This window comes from Spermophilus citellus (assembly GCF_964194105.1).
Source record: "Spermophilus citellus genome assembly, chromosome: 8".
NCBI lineage: Eukaryota > Metazoa > Chordata > Mammalia > Rodentia > Sciuridae > Spermophilus > Spermophilus citellus.
This window is the reverse complement of record NC_138189.1, coordinates 34705024-34727372: the sequence shown is the minus strand read 5'-3', so window position 1 is coordinate 34727372 and position 22349 is coordinate 34705024. Positions and strand designations below refer to the sequence as shown.

At 36.9% G+C, this 22349-nt stretch overlaps 1 protein-coding gene across 1 annotated transcript; it reads left to right on the top strand.

The window, feature by feature from the left end:
- Nucleotides 1–427: 427 nt before the first annotated feature.
- On the top strand, nucleotides 428–21045 carry LOC308654649 (syntaxin-8-like; the record flags this gene model as incomplete). Its single annotated transcript, XM_081304338.1, has 2 exons — nucleotides 428–490; nucleotides 20728–21045. The coding sequence occupies 2 exons, from the start codon at nucleotides 428–430 to the stop codon at nucleotides 21043–21045; spliced, it is 381 nt and encodes a 126-aa protein (XP_081160464.1).
- Between the last annotated feature and the right edge of the window lie 1304 nt (nucleotides 21046–22349).

Here is a 22349-nt window from a genome sequence, read left to right as displayed (position 1 = left end):
TAATTTGTTAAGATTCAAAGATAACTAGAATTTGCCATGCTCCAAAACTCCAGTAGAATTATACCCCTCAGTCTTATAACCAGGAATTAGAAAACAGTGTTCATTCATTCCAAGAGAAGAAAAGTTCAGAAAGTAGATGTTTGTTTTGCTTTGTTACAGAAACATTTTACATGGCCATTTAGGTATAATCAGAGTAGCAAAATGTGGTTTATTACTGAATAAGAACAACATATATAACCTTTATACCCCCAACCACATACACACCCCCAAAAAATGAAAGAAAGAAGAGAAATCCACCCTGTTTCATGAATCTGTGCTGAGTTGGTATTGTCGATTTGGCATTGTCATCACCTGTCTCTTCTACTATTAGGAAATTTGTTCCCCAGAATTGCCTTCCTTGTACATTTTTGAGTTAGACTTTGTCGCCATGAAGGACGTTCATGAGATTAGAAGCTCAGCAAAGCAAAAGCCACTACTGGCAGAGATCAAGGTAGTCAAATGCAGCAAACTTCCAGACTCTTCTCTAGTTACCACTTTGCAGTCATGGTGGTTCACAGAGTTGTGCAATATCATTATGGTGCAATCATTCTTGCAGTCTTCAGCTTTCTTTTTCTGCTTCAGTTCTAACAGCTGGTGGCAGGGTGACTCTCCTGTTCCTAAGCCATAGATTTTCAGATGTTTACTCCAACAGTTTTGTCCTTCAGTAAGCAGAAATTTCTATAATAGACACCATATTCACATAATTCTTGAAGTCTTATTCTCCAAATCAGAGAGTGAAACACAATCTGACTTAATAACTCAGAAATGAACAAAATAAATCTTGATACACAAAGAAAGAAAAAACCACCAAGACTGTAGCATGCTTAGTCAACCAATATACCAATATACAACATACATTCTAATTATGTGTGTCACAAATAAGACCATGTTGCTTAATTTGTGCATGTAAATTAACATGTGTTTCATATCTCATCCTCAACAGTAAACTGCATTCACAATTTTCAACATGTAAAATGATACCATAAGTCATAATAACTTAGGTTGTTAGCATATAGCTTTACATTTAAAGATAATTCCTTCTATTTGAGTTAGTGGACAACTTTAATGTAGATACACTATTAACCTCCCTTAACATTATAGATGTCCTCCAAAGGAAAACATTTATATCAAGCCAATATTAATATGATATTGGAAAAGAAACATTTCAATAAATTACCCCTTTTCTCAAAGTTCATCATGATTTTAACGTATAATGTTTAATTCTAAGATATCATTCTTTGCTTGTTGATATGCTGAGTATGCTTAATAACTATATTTTCATGGAGAAAGATTATTATACTTCTATTCACAAGTTTATAAAATTACTTCTTTTTTTTCTTAGGTATAAACTTTCAAACATTAAAAATATATCCTTTGGAATATTCCAAAGCCCATCTTAGAAACTTATTTGACCAATAAACTTCATTTGGTGCAATTTAATATCTAGCTTCAGTTCTTGCTTGAATCATGAAGCCTAGGAGTTATTATTAGCAATTGCACCTATACAGTATTTATTTGGAGGACAAAAGATAATTATCTATCTTTAAATACCACTTTTTTGTTATTATTAAGCTTTTGAATTTTTAGGAGCACAAATATTGACAGGTAGATAACCTGCTTACTTTATCCTAAAGTTCGAAATTGTTAACATGTCTATTTGCTTGTTGACTCATCATTTAAAAACAAATAAATTATAACAACTCGTGTTCTTTATGCCCTAGTGGTTCTTTTAGAAGTGATAATTTGAACAACCAGACTAGCACCCAGTATGCAGATATGCACATAAATTAATGAATTAATGGGTGTAGGCAGGGCAACTGAGGCCTGCTCATGCTTTGGACCTCACCCTAGATACTCCGTGTGATTATCTTTGATGTTATTTTCACTGCCAAAAACTCATTGATATTTTGATAAATATGCTTCATACAAAACTGTGTATCAGGTGAACCCATGAAAACCAAGCCGAAGTGCTAGCCAGCAGGCAAGAACTTGAGCCCACTTGGTGTCATTCCAGACAAACCTCACCTCTTAAAATCTACCTTTTTAAACAACATTAAGCTAGGTTGATTGTGCTTTCTGTTACTTCCAATAAATTTCAGTCATTTTTTTTCCAACAAGATTGTTTATACTGTGAAATGATGAAGGGATTGATTTTGCACCAAAATCAATCAGGTCAGAAAATATAATCAGCAGTCTTAGTTTGTTTAGGACTGTCAGCCAGAATTTGAGTAGAAAAGACAAAAAAAAAATTATAAATACTACCATCTATTGGATTTTAGGTTTTATTTGAAGATCTAATTAAAATATTATGTTTCTTACTTTTCTTTTCAATAAAAGAATCAATAAAAAGCAGTCCATTATAATACCAGCAGATACACCGTGTTTTCATCTTCAAGTGAATTGAATGTCATAATCCTGATCTTTGATGTGAACAGAATTGTATTTTAATGTTGTGATTAAAAGAATAGATTGATCTGTTAGGTTATCTATTAAATAGAAAAGAGGTAGTATACATCTTCCATGTAGTAGGGAAAGATTTTGAAATCAGAATCAAAATAAATTTATAATGTAGTAAGGCTTATTGCTACATTTCAAGGAAGACCTTTCATAATACATGCTTAAAATCAGCATGCTTAAAATGCAGCATTTTAACCATTTCCTAATTAATGTATTTGTCTTATCCTCACAAAAAAAGTTCTATGAGAAAAGCAGTAGAATATTGTTTAGCTACATTCTGCAGAGAAGGAAAGGTCAATGAAATTAGTCAAATCAATTCATGATCACCTTACCATGTAAGGACCTGGATTCCTTATTATGGTCGATCACTCTCTAACACCAGAGACCCTGCAATGCACCTTGTGGTGTAAGTGGAAGAAGTAACAAAGAAAAAATAATGAAGTCTTTTGAATTGCTTCTAAGGAAATCATTGCATGAGTTTTAAAAAATGTGGATGAGTGCTTTATTATTAAATAAGAATTTGCATATGCTTCTTGCCCTTGCACTTATCAGTGCAATTATCAGTGGATGACAAATATGATTTATAATATTACAAATATGATTTATAATATTACATGATTTTCTCATCTTGGCCTTTACTGCCATGAAACTCTTCTTAAAGTGAAGCCTCCTTGGTTTTGAAGCAAGATCTGAGTTTCTGAGTTTAAAGAAACTACAGTGAACTTCAAAGACAGATGAAGCTCTGGTTCTCCAGGTTTTAAAGTACAATTTGGAGTTGATTTAATTGGATTTTAGGGACAAGTCATGATCTCCTTTTACTTCAAGGAGTTGACAACTGAGATCTATAGGTGGTTAACTTTTTCCTGCAAATGGGGTCAGTGAATGTGTTGGATATATGTGTATATGAAGTTATCTTTCCCCCAAATAAGGCAACTTTTCCAAAAAGTTTATAAACTCTTTAAGTATTCTTGCACTATGATCACCACACAATTTATGACCAGCTAATGTGTGCTTTCATCAACAGAAAAGAAACACACATACACACACAAAATGCCTCTCCATGTCCTTGGCCCTGAACAGAAATAGATGTCAGAATGAGATTCTATCTCTGTCAGCATTGACTAATTCAATATAAATACACAAATACCAAGTCTAACTAAGTCTAATAAGATCTTCAGGAAAAATCTAAGTAGCTATATTTTATAAACCCAAAGGACAGCAGCACTGAGTGAAGAGGGTAATTTTATCTATATATACGTAGAATTGCCAAATTAAAATTAGTAGCCCTAACTGGTCCTGGAAGTCTACCAAAGCTGATCACTTCTGTCCTGTTATTTGTTGCTTGATACCCTTCTTGTGAAACCAAGAAATACATATACATGCAGGCATGTGTATGCACTCACACACACGTGCATGCACACATACACAAACACCAAAAATACTTTAACATATCCTGAAATCTCATTATCCCCCAAAGAACTAAGTTACTTTACTTTTCCTCTGCAGGCCTATCTAACAAGGCATAGCTACCCTTCCTCTTTGACCTGCTTGAATGGCTTACATTTTGCTGAGCAGTTCTCAAAAACTATCCAATCTGACAATGATTTACTGTTAACATGACAGCAAAAAATACTGAATCTGTATCCTTCAAGGAATACCTTGTTGAGAACAGCTGTGTCCAAACAAATGTCTTCAATGTTTAAAATTATTAAATAACACAGCATCATGTCAATCTGATTATTGTGTGCACTATGAATTATTTAGGAAAAGTTATATGGGATCATTCATACGTCTACAGAGCTTAAAGGGCCTCAATAATATTATCTTTCCTATGTTAAAGATAAAGAACTAAAATTTAATGAGACAATGTAATTATTTTTCTTGAAAGACATGGTTAACCTGTCTACAGGTATTATGTAACATAGAAAAAGACCCACTCTAGACAGTCGCCTATTGGTTACCTATCAGTTGGTGTAGCTCATACATGTTCCCTGCCTATAGGATTGATTCAAGTCCCCTCACATGATATAAAAGTGCTTCACAGATTATTCCTAAATCTCTCATTCCTGAATGCTACCCAAGCATGTTCTCTCATCACTGGGTACTCCATAAACATCTGAGCAGAACATCACATACTCTAAACACAGAAAATTCTTCTCTCATTTATATTTTTAAAGAATCAGTTTAAAATGTTAAATCTGGGTGTTTCTACATTCCATCTCTTCTGTAAATTTTTTTGCAACTTTGAACGCAGATGTACTTGCTTGTCATCTTGCTTCCATAAAGGCTGGAAGAAATCTCTATTCCAGCCTGAATCACAATTGATATGGAATAATCTGCATGTTTTTACCTTTCTTTTACCAAAGGATTTTTAAAGTAAGAACCATGTGTTTAGCACATAGTAGGGACTTCATTAAAGAATTGTAGAACCAATAAATGAGTAAAATAAGAAGCAGGATCCATGTGTTTATATGAGCTAAATCTGGAGAGCTTCCTTCACTCCATTGTACTGATTTGGTTAATCCCCAAATCCTGTTTCTTGGTTGCTCGATGTCTCCCCTATGCCAACCACTTCTGTAGAAGGCCAAATCCATCTCAATTTGAACTTCCACTTAATTCAAATGGCATGAGTCCAAACCTTCATTCACTTCAATTGGAAAGTTTGGTTTGAATTAAAATGGCTTCATTCATTCATTTATTCATTTATTCAACACATACTTCAGTGCCTACTAAGCTCATTTGAGGCAGGAGCAGCTGTCTCAGTGGCACTTTCTGTTCCAGTTTCATTTCCCTGCTCCACATACACACGTAAGCTTTAGAGAATTACTGAATGGGTATTAGAGAGAAGTCAGTTTGGTTCATCATGTTGTTTTCTTCACATTTTTACTGTAGGGTTTTTTTGTGTGTATTTTGTGCACACACACACACGTGTGAATATTAGTAGCCTACCACAACTATCTGAATACAAATTTCAGTTTCTTCCTGTAGACTACATTAACTCAACTATCTCTATTGCTCATAGTTAGATGTATTTCCAATAACTTCAGAAGAACCAATTACCAAATTACGTAGTGTTAACTAAGAACACCATAGTTTACAATGTTACCATGAATGATAATAAATATTTGCTATTTCCAGTTTTAAAGTGAAATCATTTAATGTAGTACCCTCTATGATTTGATAGAGTTGTGGAATTTTTTATTCCAGGAAACATCCTCTACCATGCATTTTTAAGACAAAGACATAATGTTTTTTCTTATGGGTATGTCATTAGAACCTATTTGAGAGGAAATTCAGATCATAGACCCCTCATTCTAGGGGAACTGAAAAAAAATAAACAAAATAGTAAAACAAGCCAGACAGGATTCACAAGAAGAAGAAATTAGTAGCCAGTGCCAATTTCTAGCAGAAACAAGAATTTGAAAAAATCAGTGGACATATGGCTTGGAGACATATGGCACATCATTTTGACTAGACAGGCTAGAAAAGGAGAATAATTAGTTCAACTCTCAGCTCTCTGGACATTGTTTCTTCAATTTCAATGATATAGACATGTTTGGGAATAAAAGTTTTAAATTATTTATCTTAAATCTTATAGCAAAAGTATTTTTGTATGACAGATTTTGGTCAGTTTACTTTACACTCTATTAATTTCAAACTTGTGTAGTATTTTATGCTGAACCTAGCAAATAAAGGAGCAATTTGGACTTTTTCCTTGGGTAACAGGCTATAAGCCAGCTGGTTCTCTGAAGCCTTATTCTAATAAGCAGAAGAGATCCATCTTTACAGGTTACCAATAGTTCTGCCTTCCCATCTGGAATTATCCACAAATAATATATTTTATCAGGTGTAAACTTAGACTTTTTCCTTTTGATAAAACATCTCAGAATAGAGCTGTGAATGTAGCTCAGAAGTAGATTGCTCGTCATACAGGCAGGAGGCCCTGGCATTGATCCCCAGCACCAAACACACATTAAAAAAATAAGTAAATAAACTCAGAATATAGCTATTTAAACTTGAGACTAACCTGGGTATAAATTAAGCTGTATTCTTAATATATAAACAAATGTCTCCCAAATATCTAGATGTGATGAAGAAAGTAATGACAGTGGTATTGGTACATCTTAATAAACCAAAACAGTTTTGAGCCTGGGATCAGACTCTGCCACATATTGGACTGCCAGCCAACATGATAGAACTACAGAGAAGGAGCTCTTAATGAGCTCACAGAGAGCAGGAACTTTATCCAGTTATAGGTGTTGTATTGGGATTCTCTCTCATTGTCTGCCCCACCCCAAATACATTGGAGGCATTTAACTTTTCTGCCTTTCCTCCTCCAGAATGCCTTCTTTCCCTCATCTTTGCTTGGTTAGGGTCCACCTGGTCATGAGAGCAGAAGTGGAGCTTCACACATGCAGTTTGTCTAACTGAAACTTTGTACCTTTGGACTTCCATCCACCCCCAGCTTTTGGGGACCACCATTCCACCCTAAACATCTATAAGTTTGGCCTCTTTAGAGTGTACATATCAGTGAATTATGCACTGTTTATTCTTTCTCTGCTTGGCTTATTTCACACAGTTTAATATTCTCCAAGTTCATCCATATTGTCACAAATGCTGGGATTTCTTTCCTTTGAAAGGTTGAATGGCACATATATTCGAGTTTCTTTATCCACTCATCACTGATAAACATTTCAATGTACTCCATACCTTGACTATTGTGACTAATGCTGTAATGAACTGGAGAGTGCAGCAATCTCTATCTTTTTGCTTATGCTCTTTTGTTTCACTAGCAAAATGTCACATGTTGTTTTACTTCTCTTTATATTCACGTAGTCTAAACAGAGTAGAATGCATGGTAGATGGTTACAAACAATATTTTTTTCAGTAATTTCCCATTGAGGCAATACTGCATGATGATTAACAGTACAAAATTCTGCTTTTCTGGAATCCCGTTGCTTGATTTTTAAATCTGTCTTACACCATTTACTTACTGTGTGACCTTGGACAAGACACCAAATTGTCATCAAAGTAAATTTTCTCATCCTCATGTTAATGGGATTCAACAATTCTTTCCAACACATGCATGCAGTATTCTGTGCTCTGGTCAAAACAGCAAAATTATAGTTTCCCTCTCCTTGTCATTTCTCGGTGTTTGGAGGCTCCAAGCACCTCTCTTCTAGAGCTTCATAAAATATAGAATTTCTTACATATACCATTTCAAGTGATTTGCATAGTAATCTTTGCATGGGATGGAATATTATTATTCTTGTTTTGTAGGTGAGGAAACAGATTATATTCTCCAAGTTCAGAATTTAAATAATATATTTCAAAGACAAGATTGTGAGCCACGCATTTCAATACTCAATCCAAAAGTCTTACCACCGTATCACATCAGGTCTGATGAAACCTCTGTCTTTTTGTATGATATCCGTGAATGTGAATGCTGCCCTCCTGTTGATTTAGCAGCATTTCCTTTAAGATTATGTGCATTCATATATGAATGTTGCATTGTTCCCAAACACAATTTATTTTCTTCTCTTAGGTCCAAGGGAACCAAAGTATTAGATAAGTGTTTTGTTTGGCATATTCTAGAATTCCTTATGTGACTAGCCCTGACTCATCCTTTGCCTTCTTAAAACCTATCATTTATGAATCACAAAAAATATAAAACTATTATGAAGGAATGATCTTTTTTTTTTTTTTTTTTACCCACATGCATTGTTGGTTTAGTAGACTGGCTACCTGCTAGAGGCAGTATTTAATTATCAACTGTAGCAAGCATGCCTCTGTCCTATTGATAGACTTATAAAAAACACAAATGTATACAATGAAATAACCAAAGATATTTTAAAAATCTATAAATTATAAATAATAATTACATGAAGACATTCATGTTGATTTATTCCGAAATTTTTATAAGTGGAAAAGAATATATGTTTCATATTTGTGGCTGAAATCTATTTTAAGAAATAATCATGTTTTTCAGTAATAAAATTGTTTGGAGAAATAGGATTACATTATATTCATATATTTTTCTTCTAATGAAATGATTCAGTGAAAATACTGTTAAATTATTTAAAATTTCTTGCTTGTTGTATCTTGACTACAAATAATTTCCAATGTACATGGATTTGTTCATATTTCTGTTTATTTGAAAGCTAATCCATCCCAAAGACAGTTTTAATCACCTATTAATGGTTAATATTTCATACCATCTCTTTAAGTATATGCATGTTATAAAAATTTTTGCTCATAAAATGCAAAGAATGACTATAATTTTCTTTTATTACTATGATAATATTTGTATACGGTGACTTAAGAAAAACACAAAATGGGAATTGTCATGAATGTTGATTAAAGTGTTGATGATTGAATTTCTTTCACTTCAAATAGCTATTGTCTTTTAACTCTCTTCAGGACTAATAGGTGGCCATTCTATTAGCATTTGCTGCATACAGTTCTTTAACTTTTGTGCAATACCTGTATATAGCTTTTCAATTCATTTTCCTCTTTATATTTACCAAAGCTAATTCAAATAGGTCACCAGACACAATAATAACCCCTTACCTTTATATGCAGCCATGTTTCTCTTCCAGAAATCCCCTTAGTGGGCTGAAAGGATGGAAAGAGCGGGGGATGGGCATAGGAAAGATAGTGGAATGAATTGGACATAACTTTCCTGTGTTCATATATGAATACAGGACCAGTTAAACTCCACATCATGTACAACTACAAGAATCCTAAGTTTACTCCATGTATGTATAATATACCAAAATACACTCTACTGTCATGTATATATAAACAGAAAAAGTTAAAAAAAGAAAAGAAAAAAATCCTTTGGGTACCACAGGAAGAGTGTGTTCAGAGATCTTGATAACTCTAAAGTCTCTAGCTCCAAACCCATCTTTCTTCACTCAATTAACCTTCTTATCTCTTATGAAAGTACAGATACTCTTGAGTTTTATAATAAATAGAATAAATGTCAAACACTATTATACAAATGTATATTATTTCTAAATAGGCTCAAATGCACTTTTGCAATCTATTTTAGTAGAATTAATTCATCAAACACCAAATAGTATGAATCTACTCAAATGAAACTTGACCAGGGTTCTAGAACTTACTCTCGTGGCCACAGCTGGATTTCTTAGAAGCATATAACTTCAACATTGCTTCTTTACCTGAGATTTCTCAAAACTGAAGGTGAAAATGTTTGAATCATTCTATCCCTGAACTCTGGTTGAAACTAAGTTCTGCTATTTGTAGTCACTGTCCAGGAAAACCAGAGCCAGATAGTAGTCATACTTTAGTGGTAAGGCAGTAAGAACAGATTTTATTCAGAAACTATTCAACAGGGGTGAAGTGACCTCAGTATAGAACTGAGCTCAATTCTGAATGCAGCAAAGGCAAATGGAGGTTTAGAATCAACAAGTGTGTGAGAAGCAAGGGTATTAGAAGACAGAAAATTCCTATGAAGAGACCTCAGATGTAAAGGGAATTCTGACTAAACTGCTTGAAAGGGTTCTTGCAGAAGGCAAGCCAGGGTGATCAGATACCAAAGGTGCAGGAGAGAAAGCAATCCTTAGGGATCATGCCACTTACTAGCATTCCAAATGCCAGGATAAATTGGCTTCCTCCAGAAGCAGGCCTCAAGAAAAGATGAAATTAAAAGTGAATGATTGAGAAGGTGATCCTGGGAAGCACCAGTCATATGGTGAGAAAATGAAAGAAGAGAAAAAGAGAATAAAGAGCACTTTATCAGATACAATACCCCACTGGATGATGCAGCTTAGTCCTAGTTGGAGGCTGTTGGAGGATGTGTAGCTTTGTAGCTAGGGTTGAATACCATTAGCTGTGGTAAGACCCTGGGTGAGGGCTGTTCCTGTGGAATAGTAAGCTCCTGACATTTCAGTCCTGCCATGAATATCAATAGAATAAACTCCAGTGGCTAGAGAAAACTCTCAAATGGAGATTTGCTGTTGCTTTGAGAAGAAAGTCATTGGCTTAACAGGAAATAATAATTGAGTGCATAGAGGATACGATGGGGCACAGAGTCAAACTGTACTTCAGCATTATTGTTTTCCTTTTATATAGTTGTCCTGCAATTTACTTGCTTGTGATGGGAACTTAGTGTTACCTCTTGGGCAATTAAAATCTCAACCTGGTCTGTAGCAATCTGTTGTACTGTTATAATTTTAAAGAACTGTTTATTAAGGTTTGTTTTACAGACATGTGCAATTTTATAATTTTTGGCAACCCCATATAATCATGTAACCATGAAAAATTAAGATATTATAGTTTTCAACACCCCAAAGAGCATGCTTCCTTGTAGTCATTCAATCTCCTTCTCCCATACCTTGACCCTAGAAACCATTATTCTGGTTCCTGTTCCTGTAGTCTTGCCTTTTTCCAAAATGCCTTACAAATGGGATTATATCACATATATACTATTGTGGTGACTGTTTTTCTTATGGTTAGCATATGCTTTCAAGATTGATTCATGTGATTTCAAATACCTGTAATCTATTCTTTTTTTATTGATAAAACATTTTTCATCTCATGGATATACTACCATTTGTTTAATTATTCAACAGTTGACGGATATTTAGATTAATCCCACTTTGGAGGAAAGTGTGATGGCTTCTAATTAACAGTGAGTGTATGGAAAGGAAAATATATATAGATGTCACTTCAAAGATGTGATAAAAGGTATTAGCATTAGTAATGTCATGGTGATATCATGTACCCCTCAATATGAAGTGGTAGGAAGGGTACTTCCCCTCCATGGTCTTCTTCACAACAATTCATATTCCTACTATAAACGTAAGAAAATGCCAATGGAAATTTTAAGGACAATTTATACAACATGTGAAAGTTCGCAACTCTCAATGGCATTAAAAACATGGAAAGACTCAAAAGTGTCAGACCAAAGGAGATTAAGAAGACATGGTAAGTAAAGGCAATGTGTTATTCTCATTTAGATCCTGGAACAAAAAGGACAATTTGAAAAACTAGTTAAATCAAAATAAAGGCTATGTTTAGTCAAGAGCATTACACTAATGTATATTTCTTGGTTTTGAAAAATATAACACAACTACATAACTTAACATTCAAGGAAACTGAGACGGGTATATCAGAGATTTGTACTTTCCTTGAAACACTTTTGTAGGGAAATTTCCTTAAAGATAAGTTTTTAGTAGAAAGAAAACTGTAATCATAACCCTTTCGTTTTAGCACAGGCTATCCAACAAGTTAAAAATAAAAGAGCAACAGCGAGGAAAAATGACAAAAAACTAGAAATAAATGAATGGGAAGATAGGAACAGCACAGCTTACAATTTCTAATTTTATCACCTTGAAAAAATACTAAAAACATACTAATAATAATTAAAGACAAAGAATATACAATAAAATTTAGACTTATAATTAAATATGTGTTTATCAGATTTCCATTACTGTAATAAAATAGCTGAGATAAGCAACTTAAAGAAAAGGTTTATTGTGGCTCAAAGTTTTGAGGTTTAAATCCATGGTTGGTTGGCCCATTGCTTTGGAGCCTGTGACATAGTAGACATCCTTGTGTGAGTATATGTCTAAGGAACACGCTAGCCCCATGGCTGCCAGAAGAAAAAGAGAGAGAGAACAGAGGCTAGTGTTCCAATATCCTTTTTAAGTGCATGCCTTCAGTGGCCTGATTTCCTTCCACTAGGCTCCACTTATGAATGGTTCCAACCATATCACAATATTGCCACAGGCTGGGGATTATTCTTCCACACATGGGCCTTTGGAGGACACTCACTTGTATGCCCAAAAAGCTTATGTTCATCTCATAATACAAAATACATTTAGTACATTTCTAAGACTTTAAAAATTCTTAACTGTTCCAGTATTGCTGAAAAATTCAAATCCAAATTTCTGCTGAGACTCAAGGCACACACTTAACTGTGAACCCCTATAAAAATCAAAAGTTATAAGCTTTCAAAATACAACGGCACAGGGTAAACATCCAGTTCAACAGTGGAACAGGAAAATAATATGGAAGAATTAGATCATCAGATTTGGGGCCTTGCTCATTGCAGCCATATGGCCACACTCTTGGACTAGCCTTGCTCACTACCTGTAATTTCCCTCAGCAGGTGTTCCATCTTCTTGTCTCTAACTTCCTGAGGTCCTCATTGCAGTTTCAGCTTTCCGTATCACCTGTCAGTGGTTGCTTGTAGGAACTCAGACCCTGACACATATATGGCCTCATTTTCCTTTGAGATTTCATTGGAAGCCTCCATGACCCATTTCTCTTGCATTCCGTATGCCTACAAAAACAGCATCTTTTGGAAAACTCCAAGGTCTCTGTTAGTGCAAGCTGTGCCAGAGGTACCTGAACATCAGATGCAGAGGTTTCTCAATGCCTTGCAGATTGATTATGGGGGAATGAATCCTAGGACATCAATTCCATAGGCAATCTTGGTGAGTAGGGAGCTCCTAGGTTCTCTTCTCAAATGAAAATATTTGAAAATAGTTTATGCTTTCATACCTTGGATCCTGCAATTGCTGGGTTCCTGTGGGTTCCTGAGATGGCTTTGAAGCATCTTTCTTACACTGGTGCAAAATACTTGGCTTCTTTTAATCTCATTAGCATCTGCACTCTCCTTGGAAGCATCTTTAAACAACACACTGCTTTTTTTGTTAAATCAAACTGCAAGTTTTTTAGATGTTTCCGTTCTGGGTTTTTTGTTTGTTTGATTGGTTTGTTTGTTTGTGGGTGTGTGTGTGTTTGTGGGGGTTTGTTGTTGTTGTTGTTGTTATTGTTTCTTCTGATTCTTTCTATAAATCTAGCTGAAAGTCACTAGTAATAGCCAGGCTGCTGCCTGAAGATTGTACTATATTGAAATTTCTTCTAATGAACTAGTCCATGAACTTAAAACTTGCCCTCCCAAAAAAGCCTCAGGACATGAACATAATGCATTTAAATTCTTCCTGAACGTGTAACAAAGGTGGCCTTTAGTCCACTTCCCAGCAGAGTCCTCATTCCCATCTGAACCTCAAGGACATAATTTCTACTACTCATACTCCTAACGGCATTCTGGTTTTCTGGATACTCACAGAATCACCTGTTAAACTGTGCTTGTAGCATTGTAAGCTATATTTAGCACCATTTACCAAATTTTTTCCAAATTTATTCTACCAATACAAAGACTTTTCCACATCATCTTAGTTACTTTTCCACATCACCATAGCAGGTGACATTTACAATCCTTATCATATTTTGATTGCTTGTTTCATCCTTCAGTAATTCTTTATTTTTTTTCAAAAAATATTTATTTATCTGATTGTTGTTTTGGTTATCCAGATAATACTTATGATTATTATTTGAAGACACCCCCCCCAAGGCATTTAGATTCTCAGAAATCCTCAAGAAAAAACCTTCCCTGCCAGATGAGATGGCACACATCTGTAATCCCAGTGACTCAGGAGGTTGAGGCAGGAGGATCACAAGTTCAAAGCCAGATACAGATATTAAGCAAGGTCCTAACTAACTGATCAAGACCCTGTCTCAAAATAAAAACACAAGTGGCTTGGGCTGGGGATGTGGCTCAGTGATTCAGTACCCCTGGATTCAATTCCGGATATCAAAAAAAAAAAAAAAACTTCCCTAAAAAAGTGTGTAACCCATGGGCAAGCTTGTATTTCATTACCACTAAGAGCTTCTTTAAATTGTTCCCATTCCTATTATCTACCCTGTACAAAAAAAAAAAAAAATGTCGCTAGCAAAATTTCCTCAAGTTTACAATAAAGTCAGAATTTTTTATTACAAATTCTACTGATTTATCTTTGTAATGTTTTTTTATTCATCCAGATATAGAACTTATACCATTTGTTTTCTTTTAAAATTTATATTAGAAAAGCCACTTTATGTATACAGTATGTGTGTACGTAGAGGACTTTAACATTAAAAGTGGTGGAAAAGATTGGAGGACCTTAAAGTGCAACAACTAAATTTAAAATATTTTAGTAATTATCCCAGTTATTAAAGCTCTTAAGACATTTCCCTAAGTTAATTCTCAGTCTTCGGCCTCATGTGTCCTAGGGCTTTCCCCGTCCTTTCTACCCTCAACACCTCTCTTCTCTCACCCTGACTGGCATCCCCTGATTTCTCTCAGATTCTGATTCCTTTTTGAATGAAGAGCTCAGCAACTTCTCCCAATGCCTTGATCCCCGATGGGTCACCTGTCCCATGGCCTCCCTCCCCAGGGTTGCTCCCTTCATCTTTCAGGTAAATCAAAAAACAAGTTCCTTGCTAACATGAATGATTAATAACAACAAAGACATCCCTATCCACCAACAGTGAGTTCAGAATACACGTATCATTGAATTTTAAAAATGGAACCCATCTGGAAGCACAAAAGACACGAAGAACTGAAGAGAGTATCTCTAGCTGGGGATATGCCAAGATTCTGAGCTGGGCCTAACCTGTTCTGGTGATTTACATTTTTATTCTTATGACTCATACTGTGTGTCATAAAGGCCATTCCAACTAGTTAGAACAGAATACTAATGAGAGTACCTACACTTAAAATTACTATGAAATGTAACCTTTGGTCAACAAAATAAAAATTTTACAGTGTTTTCAGTATTTCAGTGAAATAATAGAAATCTTAACTCTCAATTACATCTGCTTGAATTAATTTGAGCCTTTTTATTGCACGATCTTGAAAGTGACATTTGGTTTCACCTGTCTCTCTAAGATTCAAAAATAACAGGATAACAAATATTTTGAAAAGCACTTTCTATTTCTACATAAGTTAAAATGTAGTGTTAACTTGCAGTGTCTGTGCAACCTTAAGCCCTATATCTGCAGCACATAAAAATTTGTCTTATGAATTAAAATATTAAGCATTTATTAGATTTTTCCCTGAAGCATGAAATTCACATTTATCTCCAAGATTTATTTTTTTAAATTGTTAGGCTTGTTTGATGAAAAAGTTTTACCCTGTTTTCAATGAACCATATGCTTGAATTTTCAATGCAGACATTTCAGAAAAATCCAATGTATTTCATCTCAGCCAATTGGACACAATATGTCATAAGTTCTCCTAGAGTGGGATCTAGGATATATTTTTTTAATCACTGGGTTAATCCTTTGAGACCTGAAAGGACAACCTGAATGTGAGGCTATAATCTCAACACTTGATTCAGCCAAAACAGTAAGCGGCAAGAAGTTTCAGCAGATATATTGAACCTCACCAAATCCATAAATGCCCATCTAAGACACAATTTGTTGCTGAATACCTAGTCTTTCATACACTATCACCTATTTGACATATGCTGTTATTCATGTGTGATCCCTGAAATCAAAAATCTTAAATGTATAAAGAACCACATTTTTCTCTTACTTTTCCTACTTGTAAACCTTTAGATAGTATCAAGACATTTGAATGAGATTATACCTATAGAAATAATTTGTTATGAATTAAAATGCCACTCATAGTTTTAAATAAATACTATGGAATACTTTTGAACTTATGAAATATGCAGTCATGGTAACACTGTTCATCATAAAAGACTTTTGACCAAACAAGATGACTTGAGATTTGATTTAATCTCCTTATTTAACCTTCAATCCTCTCTATAATCTCTGACATAGTTTTTCAGACTTCTTTCCTATAATTCTAATAAATTGACAATTAACTCTATTTAAATTGATCAGTTTGTGATACTCTAAAACACCTTGCAATTTCCCATCACCTGCTTTATCCCTGTTTCTCCCATCTGAATATTTCTCCTTTCAGTTTAATTAAATTACACACATACTCTATGACATAAGTTGTTTCCAGCTCTTTGAAATGTCTTTTTTAAAAAATCTGAAAAGAAGTGATATCAAATTTTCTGAAATCACATTTTTAAAAAATATATATTAATTTTGTTCATTTATTTTTTATGTGGTGCTGAGGATCACACCCAGTGCCTCACATGTGTGAAGCAAATGTTCTACCACTGAGCTACACAATCCCAGCTCCTCTGAAATCATCTTAAAACCCAAAGTAAAACTTTGTTGCTATATTATTCAAAGTATCTTGAGAAGTGTTTTAGTCAGCTTTTCATGGCTCTGACCAAAAGACATAACAAGAACAATTTTATAGGAGAAGAAGTTCATTTGGGGCTCACAATTAAGAGGTCTCAACATACAGACTTATTCCTCTGCTGTTGTAGGCATGAGTTGAGGCAGAAAGAAGGGTGTGGCGGAAGAAAACAGTTCTAGACATGGCAATCAGGAAGCAGAAAGAGACAGTTCCATTCTACAGGGACAAAATATATACCTCAAAGTCACACCCCCTGTGACTCCCTCCTCTAGCCACACCCTACCTGCTTATAGTTGCCATTCAGTTAATTCATACCAGAGGATTAATTCACTGATTGGATTCTCATAACCCAATTATTTCACCTCTAAACTCTCCTGCATTGTCTCACACGTGAGTTTTTGCAGTCAGAGAAATGCAAATCAAAATCACCCTAAGATACCATCTCACTCCAGTAAGATTGGCAGCCATTACCAAGTCAAACAACAACAAGTGCTGGCGAGGATGTGGGGAAAAGGGTACACTTGTACATTGTTGGTGGGACTGCAAATTGGTGCAGCCAATTTGGAAAGCAGTATGGAGATTTCTTGGAAAGCTGGGAATGGAACCACCATTTTTTTTTAAAGAGAGAGTGAGAGAGGAGAGAGAGAGAGAGAGAGAATTTTTAATATTTATTTTTTAGTTCTCGGCGGACACAACATCTTTGTTGGTATGTGGTGCTGAGGATGGAACCCGGGCCGCATGCATGCCAGGCGAGCGTGCTACCGCTTGAGCCACATCCCCAGCCCTGGAACCACCATTTGACCCAGCTATTCCCCTTCTGGGTCTATTCCCTAAAGACCTAAAAAGAGCATGCTACAGGGACACTGCTACATCGATGTTCATAGCAGCACAATTCACAATAGCAAGACTGTGGAAGCAACCTAGATGCCCTTCAATAGACGAATGGATAAAAAAAAAAAATGTGGCATTTATGCACAATGGAGTATTACTCTGCATTAAAAAATGACAAAATCATAGAATTTGGAGGGAAATGGATGGCATTAGAGCAGATTATGCTAAGTGAAGCTAGCCAAGCCCTAAAAAACAAATGCCAAATGTCTTCTTTGATATAAGGAGAGTAACTAAGAACAGAGTAGGGAACAAGAGCATGAGAAGAAGACTAACATTAAATAGGGATGAGAGGTGGGAGGGACAGGGAGAGAGAAGGGAAATTGCATGAAAATGGAAGGAGACCCTCAGGGTTATACAAAATTACATACAAGAGGAAGTGAGGGGAAAGGGAAAATAATACAAGGGGGAGAAATGAATTACAGTAGAGGGGGTAGAGAGAGAAGAGGGGAGGGGAGGGGAGAGGAGGGGGGATAGTAGAGGATAGGAAAGGCAGCTGAATACAACAGACATGAGTATGTCAATATGTAAATCAATGGAAGTGTAACTGATGTGATTCTGCAATCTGTATAAGGGGTAAAAATGGGAGTTCATAACCCACTTGAATCAAAGTGTGAAATATGATATATCAAGAACTATGTCATGTTTTGAACGACCAACAATAAAAAAAAGAAAAAAAAATAAACATCACAATAACAGAAAACATAAACACCCTCATATCTAAGATATGTTCCCAATATCAGCCCCTGGATACAAATATGGAACAAGAGTGTAACTTAAGAAACAAAAATCTTGGTAGTTACTATTAGTGTACAGATGAGACAACATTTCCAAATAGCAGAACTACCCAGAGAAATACAATGGAAGTTAAATAAAAATAGTTCATCTTGTTTTGTGGAAAATAGTGTTAATTTCCCAAAGTCATAGTAAAAATTCTCATACATAGATTTACTTATGTTTGCACTGTATTATGACTGTGACCATTTTCAGCCCTGTTTTACAGAAAAGAAAAAATAAAGGACTAAGAAGATTAAATGACGTTTCGAAGATTAAAACTCTAAGTCAATGCTACCACAAGAAATGGGTGAAACAACAGATATTTCTACCTCTTATCAGCTGCCTAACTTGGATAATCTCATGCCTTCAGCAAGAAGGCCATTAGCCTCTGCCCAAACTTGCCCATATTTATAGATTGACTGAAAAGACGAGATGGCAATTCAGTCAATAACCTTTGACACAAATTCAGACAAATCTTGTGCTCTTCACAATGACAAATTACCTTAGAAAATTAGCTGTCGAAAGTGAAGCGATATGATGAAGATTGATTATTTTATACTTGTATGTCTGCTTTGAGTTAGAGTAACAGCCTCATTTGGACACAGATGGCACTTACAGGAAAGGACAGATCAAGTCCTCATCTCTGCTGAAAAGGAGAAGACGAATTTTCATGGGATAACAAGGGTGATGATTCTTTTTCCCCTAGAAAAAGCTTGTGTTTCATGAGTGCTTCTTTAAATTATCTCTTATAGTCCCAGTTAAAAAAGAAGATCATATTTTTAAACACGTAGCCACCACTTCTGAATGAGCCCCCTAAAGACAACTTGAGCCTTTTGCTTTAACTTTGGAAAACAGTGGAGTTTGAGGATCTCTTCCCAACTTTAGACATATTACTGATACAACTTAAAAATGTTAAATATTTTCAAATTGCATGCAGTATTTTCATGATGTATAGAAATGTACACACTAGATTCAAATTTTTCTTCAAAGATCACATATAGTAGTGTATAAGCTAAACTGAGAAATTTAAGTCTCTCCTTGAGATTCAGGAAATTGTACTGAAAAGGATATTAATCATTTATATTAAGAAGATCAACAAAACTGCCCTTTCATAGTTTCCAAAGTCTATTATTTATTTGATTTTACATGACTATTTCCCATTGCTGAGTGCCCTATAATATTTAAAAAAAAAAAAAAAAAAAAACAGGGGTGATCAGGGCACTTAACCATTGAGCCACATCTCCAGCATTTTGTTTTTTTTTTTTTTTGACAAGGTCTCACTTACAGCCTAATTAAGTTGCTGAGACAAGCTTTGAACCTGTGATCCTCCTGCCTTAGCCTCCCAAGCCTCAGGGAGTATAGGCATGTATACCACCATGACCTGTTAAGATTTTTTTTTTAATGGAGGAAACATCAGAGAATTTTTTACCATCATCCCATGCCAAAATGTAGCCGGAAGCTAACTGAAGCATAATATAAGCAGATCTGAAGTTGTTCTAAGGAAATGCTTCCCAATGTGTCTTTGCCCCATTAGGGAGCTCCTGACAGAAGATGAACAGGGAAGAAATGGAAACATGCTATTGCAGAGATAAATTGCCTGAAAGAAGATCCCAAGGTGGGAGAAGGGCAGGGTGGCATAGGAACCTTGTACAAATACAAGCTCTGAAAGGCATTTGTAAGTATACTGTAGAACCAGATGTCACAGAGAAGAGCATCCAAGAGAGTAAAGGAAGAGGAGGGCCTCAATAAATAAGATGTAAACTCTTCCAATAAACAAGCATGGCGCTACTCAAGGTGCTATTAACCATAGGAGTAAGGTCTACTCAGCTGCAATCTTTTGGAGACGAAGAAATATAATAAGTATCATTGAATACATGGCATCATATCTAGCCACTCACATACCTTTTTGACCTCTAGGAGATTTCTGACCAGGATGCTTTGGTTGTGCAAGGTATAAGGAGATTTTTGAGGAGGGTATACTATGCAGTTATATTGTGTATAGCTATTAGAAAACTAATATGCTGTGATGACTTTGGGCCATACTAAAAGACATTGCCCAAAACTCAGCAAATTCTCTATTTGCTCATCATTTCTTATCTAATCAAGTGAGGCAATGGAAATGCATCATAGTATTTTCCCAAACCATCCTGGATAAAAACAAAGACAAAATCTGGTTAGTATTGCTGAGCAGAGAATCTTACACTTATTCTCTGTAAGTCATAATTTAATAAGTTTGAATGAGGGACCCCTGGTGAGCCCCGGGTGAGGGCGGCAGTGCTCTGAGGGACCTGGGAGGAGGACCGGCTTCCAGCGAGCAAGGCAGTTGTTCAGCATTGAGGCTGGGGGGCCTGTCCGGGTGAAGAGTAGCATCGAGGAGGACCCTTCCCCTTCTGAGGGGGACTTAGCTGCATCCCGCCACCCTTGGTCCTTACATGGGTGGCCCTGGAAGGATACGGGGTAGACTTCTGAGATGCTGAGGACTTGAGCCGAATCTTAGAGTATTTCTCCAGCCCTTTTGGGCAGCATCTCGCTGCAGGGATTACCCGCCCATCCTGGTCGTGGGGCTGACTGGCGCAGACTTCTCTGGACTCCTCCAAAAGTTCTCCACATACGATTCTACCTGCCAAATTGCCCAAGAAATTGCTGAGAAAATTCAACAACGAAATCAGTATGAAAGAAGAGGTGAAAAGACATCCAAGCTTACGGTGACAATCAGAACTTTGTTGCAGAATCTGAAGGAAAAGATCACCCTTTTGAAGGACGTATTGCTCAGAGCTGTGTCAACACATCAGATGTATCCATAAGATGGCGGCGGGAAGTGAGTAAGCCGCTCTGTGCCCCGCGCCGCCGCGTCTGAAAAGATGAGGTAAAGATCATTAAAGGAGATCTGTCGACAAAAACCCAGCACCGTGTCAAGAAAGGGGCCTAGGTGGAGTGAATCCACCACTAATCCAGCCAAGGTAAAGGGAGTCCAGCACAACTTCAGCGCGAGCAGTAAGGCTGCAGCCTGAGCTGCCCGGCTCCCTCGGCCCCTTCCCCTTCTCCTCTCCGCCTCTCCGCCTTGCTTCTTTCTCCCCAGCTGTCTCTCCTCCCAAGCTCAGTCTATAAATTTAGATCTCAATTTCTTTCCCCCACCCCGCCCGCTCTCTTGCGTGTCCGGTACCCAGACCGCGCGGCTCTGAGGCGTCTTCTCGCCTCCCCCAACCCGCACCCCCTCCCCGGGGGTCCCGAAGGCCGCCGCCGCTGCCGCAGCCGCCTCCCGCGGAGCACCATAGAGCAGACTCTTCACCGCGCGAATGAGCTGCCGAATTATATGAAACAGCTGATAAGATGAGTGACAATTTAAAATCCAAGTGATCCGAGAACACGCACTGAGCTCTGACCCGCTGAATTCAAACTCCCGGTCACCTGCTTCCCGCAGACAAACAGCTATGACTTGGCATTAATTCATCCGGCTGAAACAACTGGTCAGCCCTTCTCATCATACGAAGGTAAATGCCTACCGAGCCTTCATAAGTAGTGGCCACAGGTTTGAAACGGGGCTTGGGAGAGAAGGACCCACCCGTTGAATTAGTCGCCCGGCAAAGGGAAACGACGTCATCAGACTGCTGCGGAGGAGATAACTTCGTTGAAACAGGTGTGTGATCCCATAGCCTTCCCTCTCCACACATCGGGAAAACCTCAAGGGCCACTCCCAGCTCTCCCGTAAGGGCCCCTCCCAGCTCTCCCATGAGTGCTACAGCCAGCCCGAGGGAATCAGAGGTGGTGCGGGTCCCGCGGAGCGGAACTACCGCTCCCACCAGGGCTGACTGCTGAGGTCTCTTGCACCAGCTACGGGGAAGTGGATACCAGAGGGCAAGTAAAATCCGCTGAGGATTCTCAGCCCCAAACTCTACAAGCTTAGGGTCTGAGGGAATGGCAAACTGGAAGAGTGTGCCCAGTCGTTCATGAAAACAGGGCTCCCGAGAGCAGCAGACTTGGCATGTAGCCAGTATTGTGGTGAGAGGGGCCTGGCTAGAGAAAAAGTGGGAAGTGACTAGACACAAGAGGAGGCCCTAGACACTCAGGATTGGAGACTCGCCCAGTCCCGGAGGAGCTGCTGCACAGT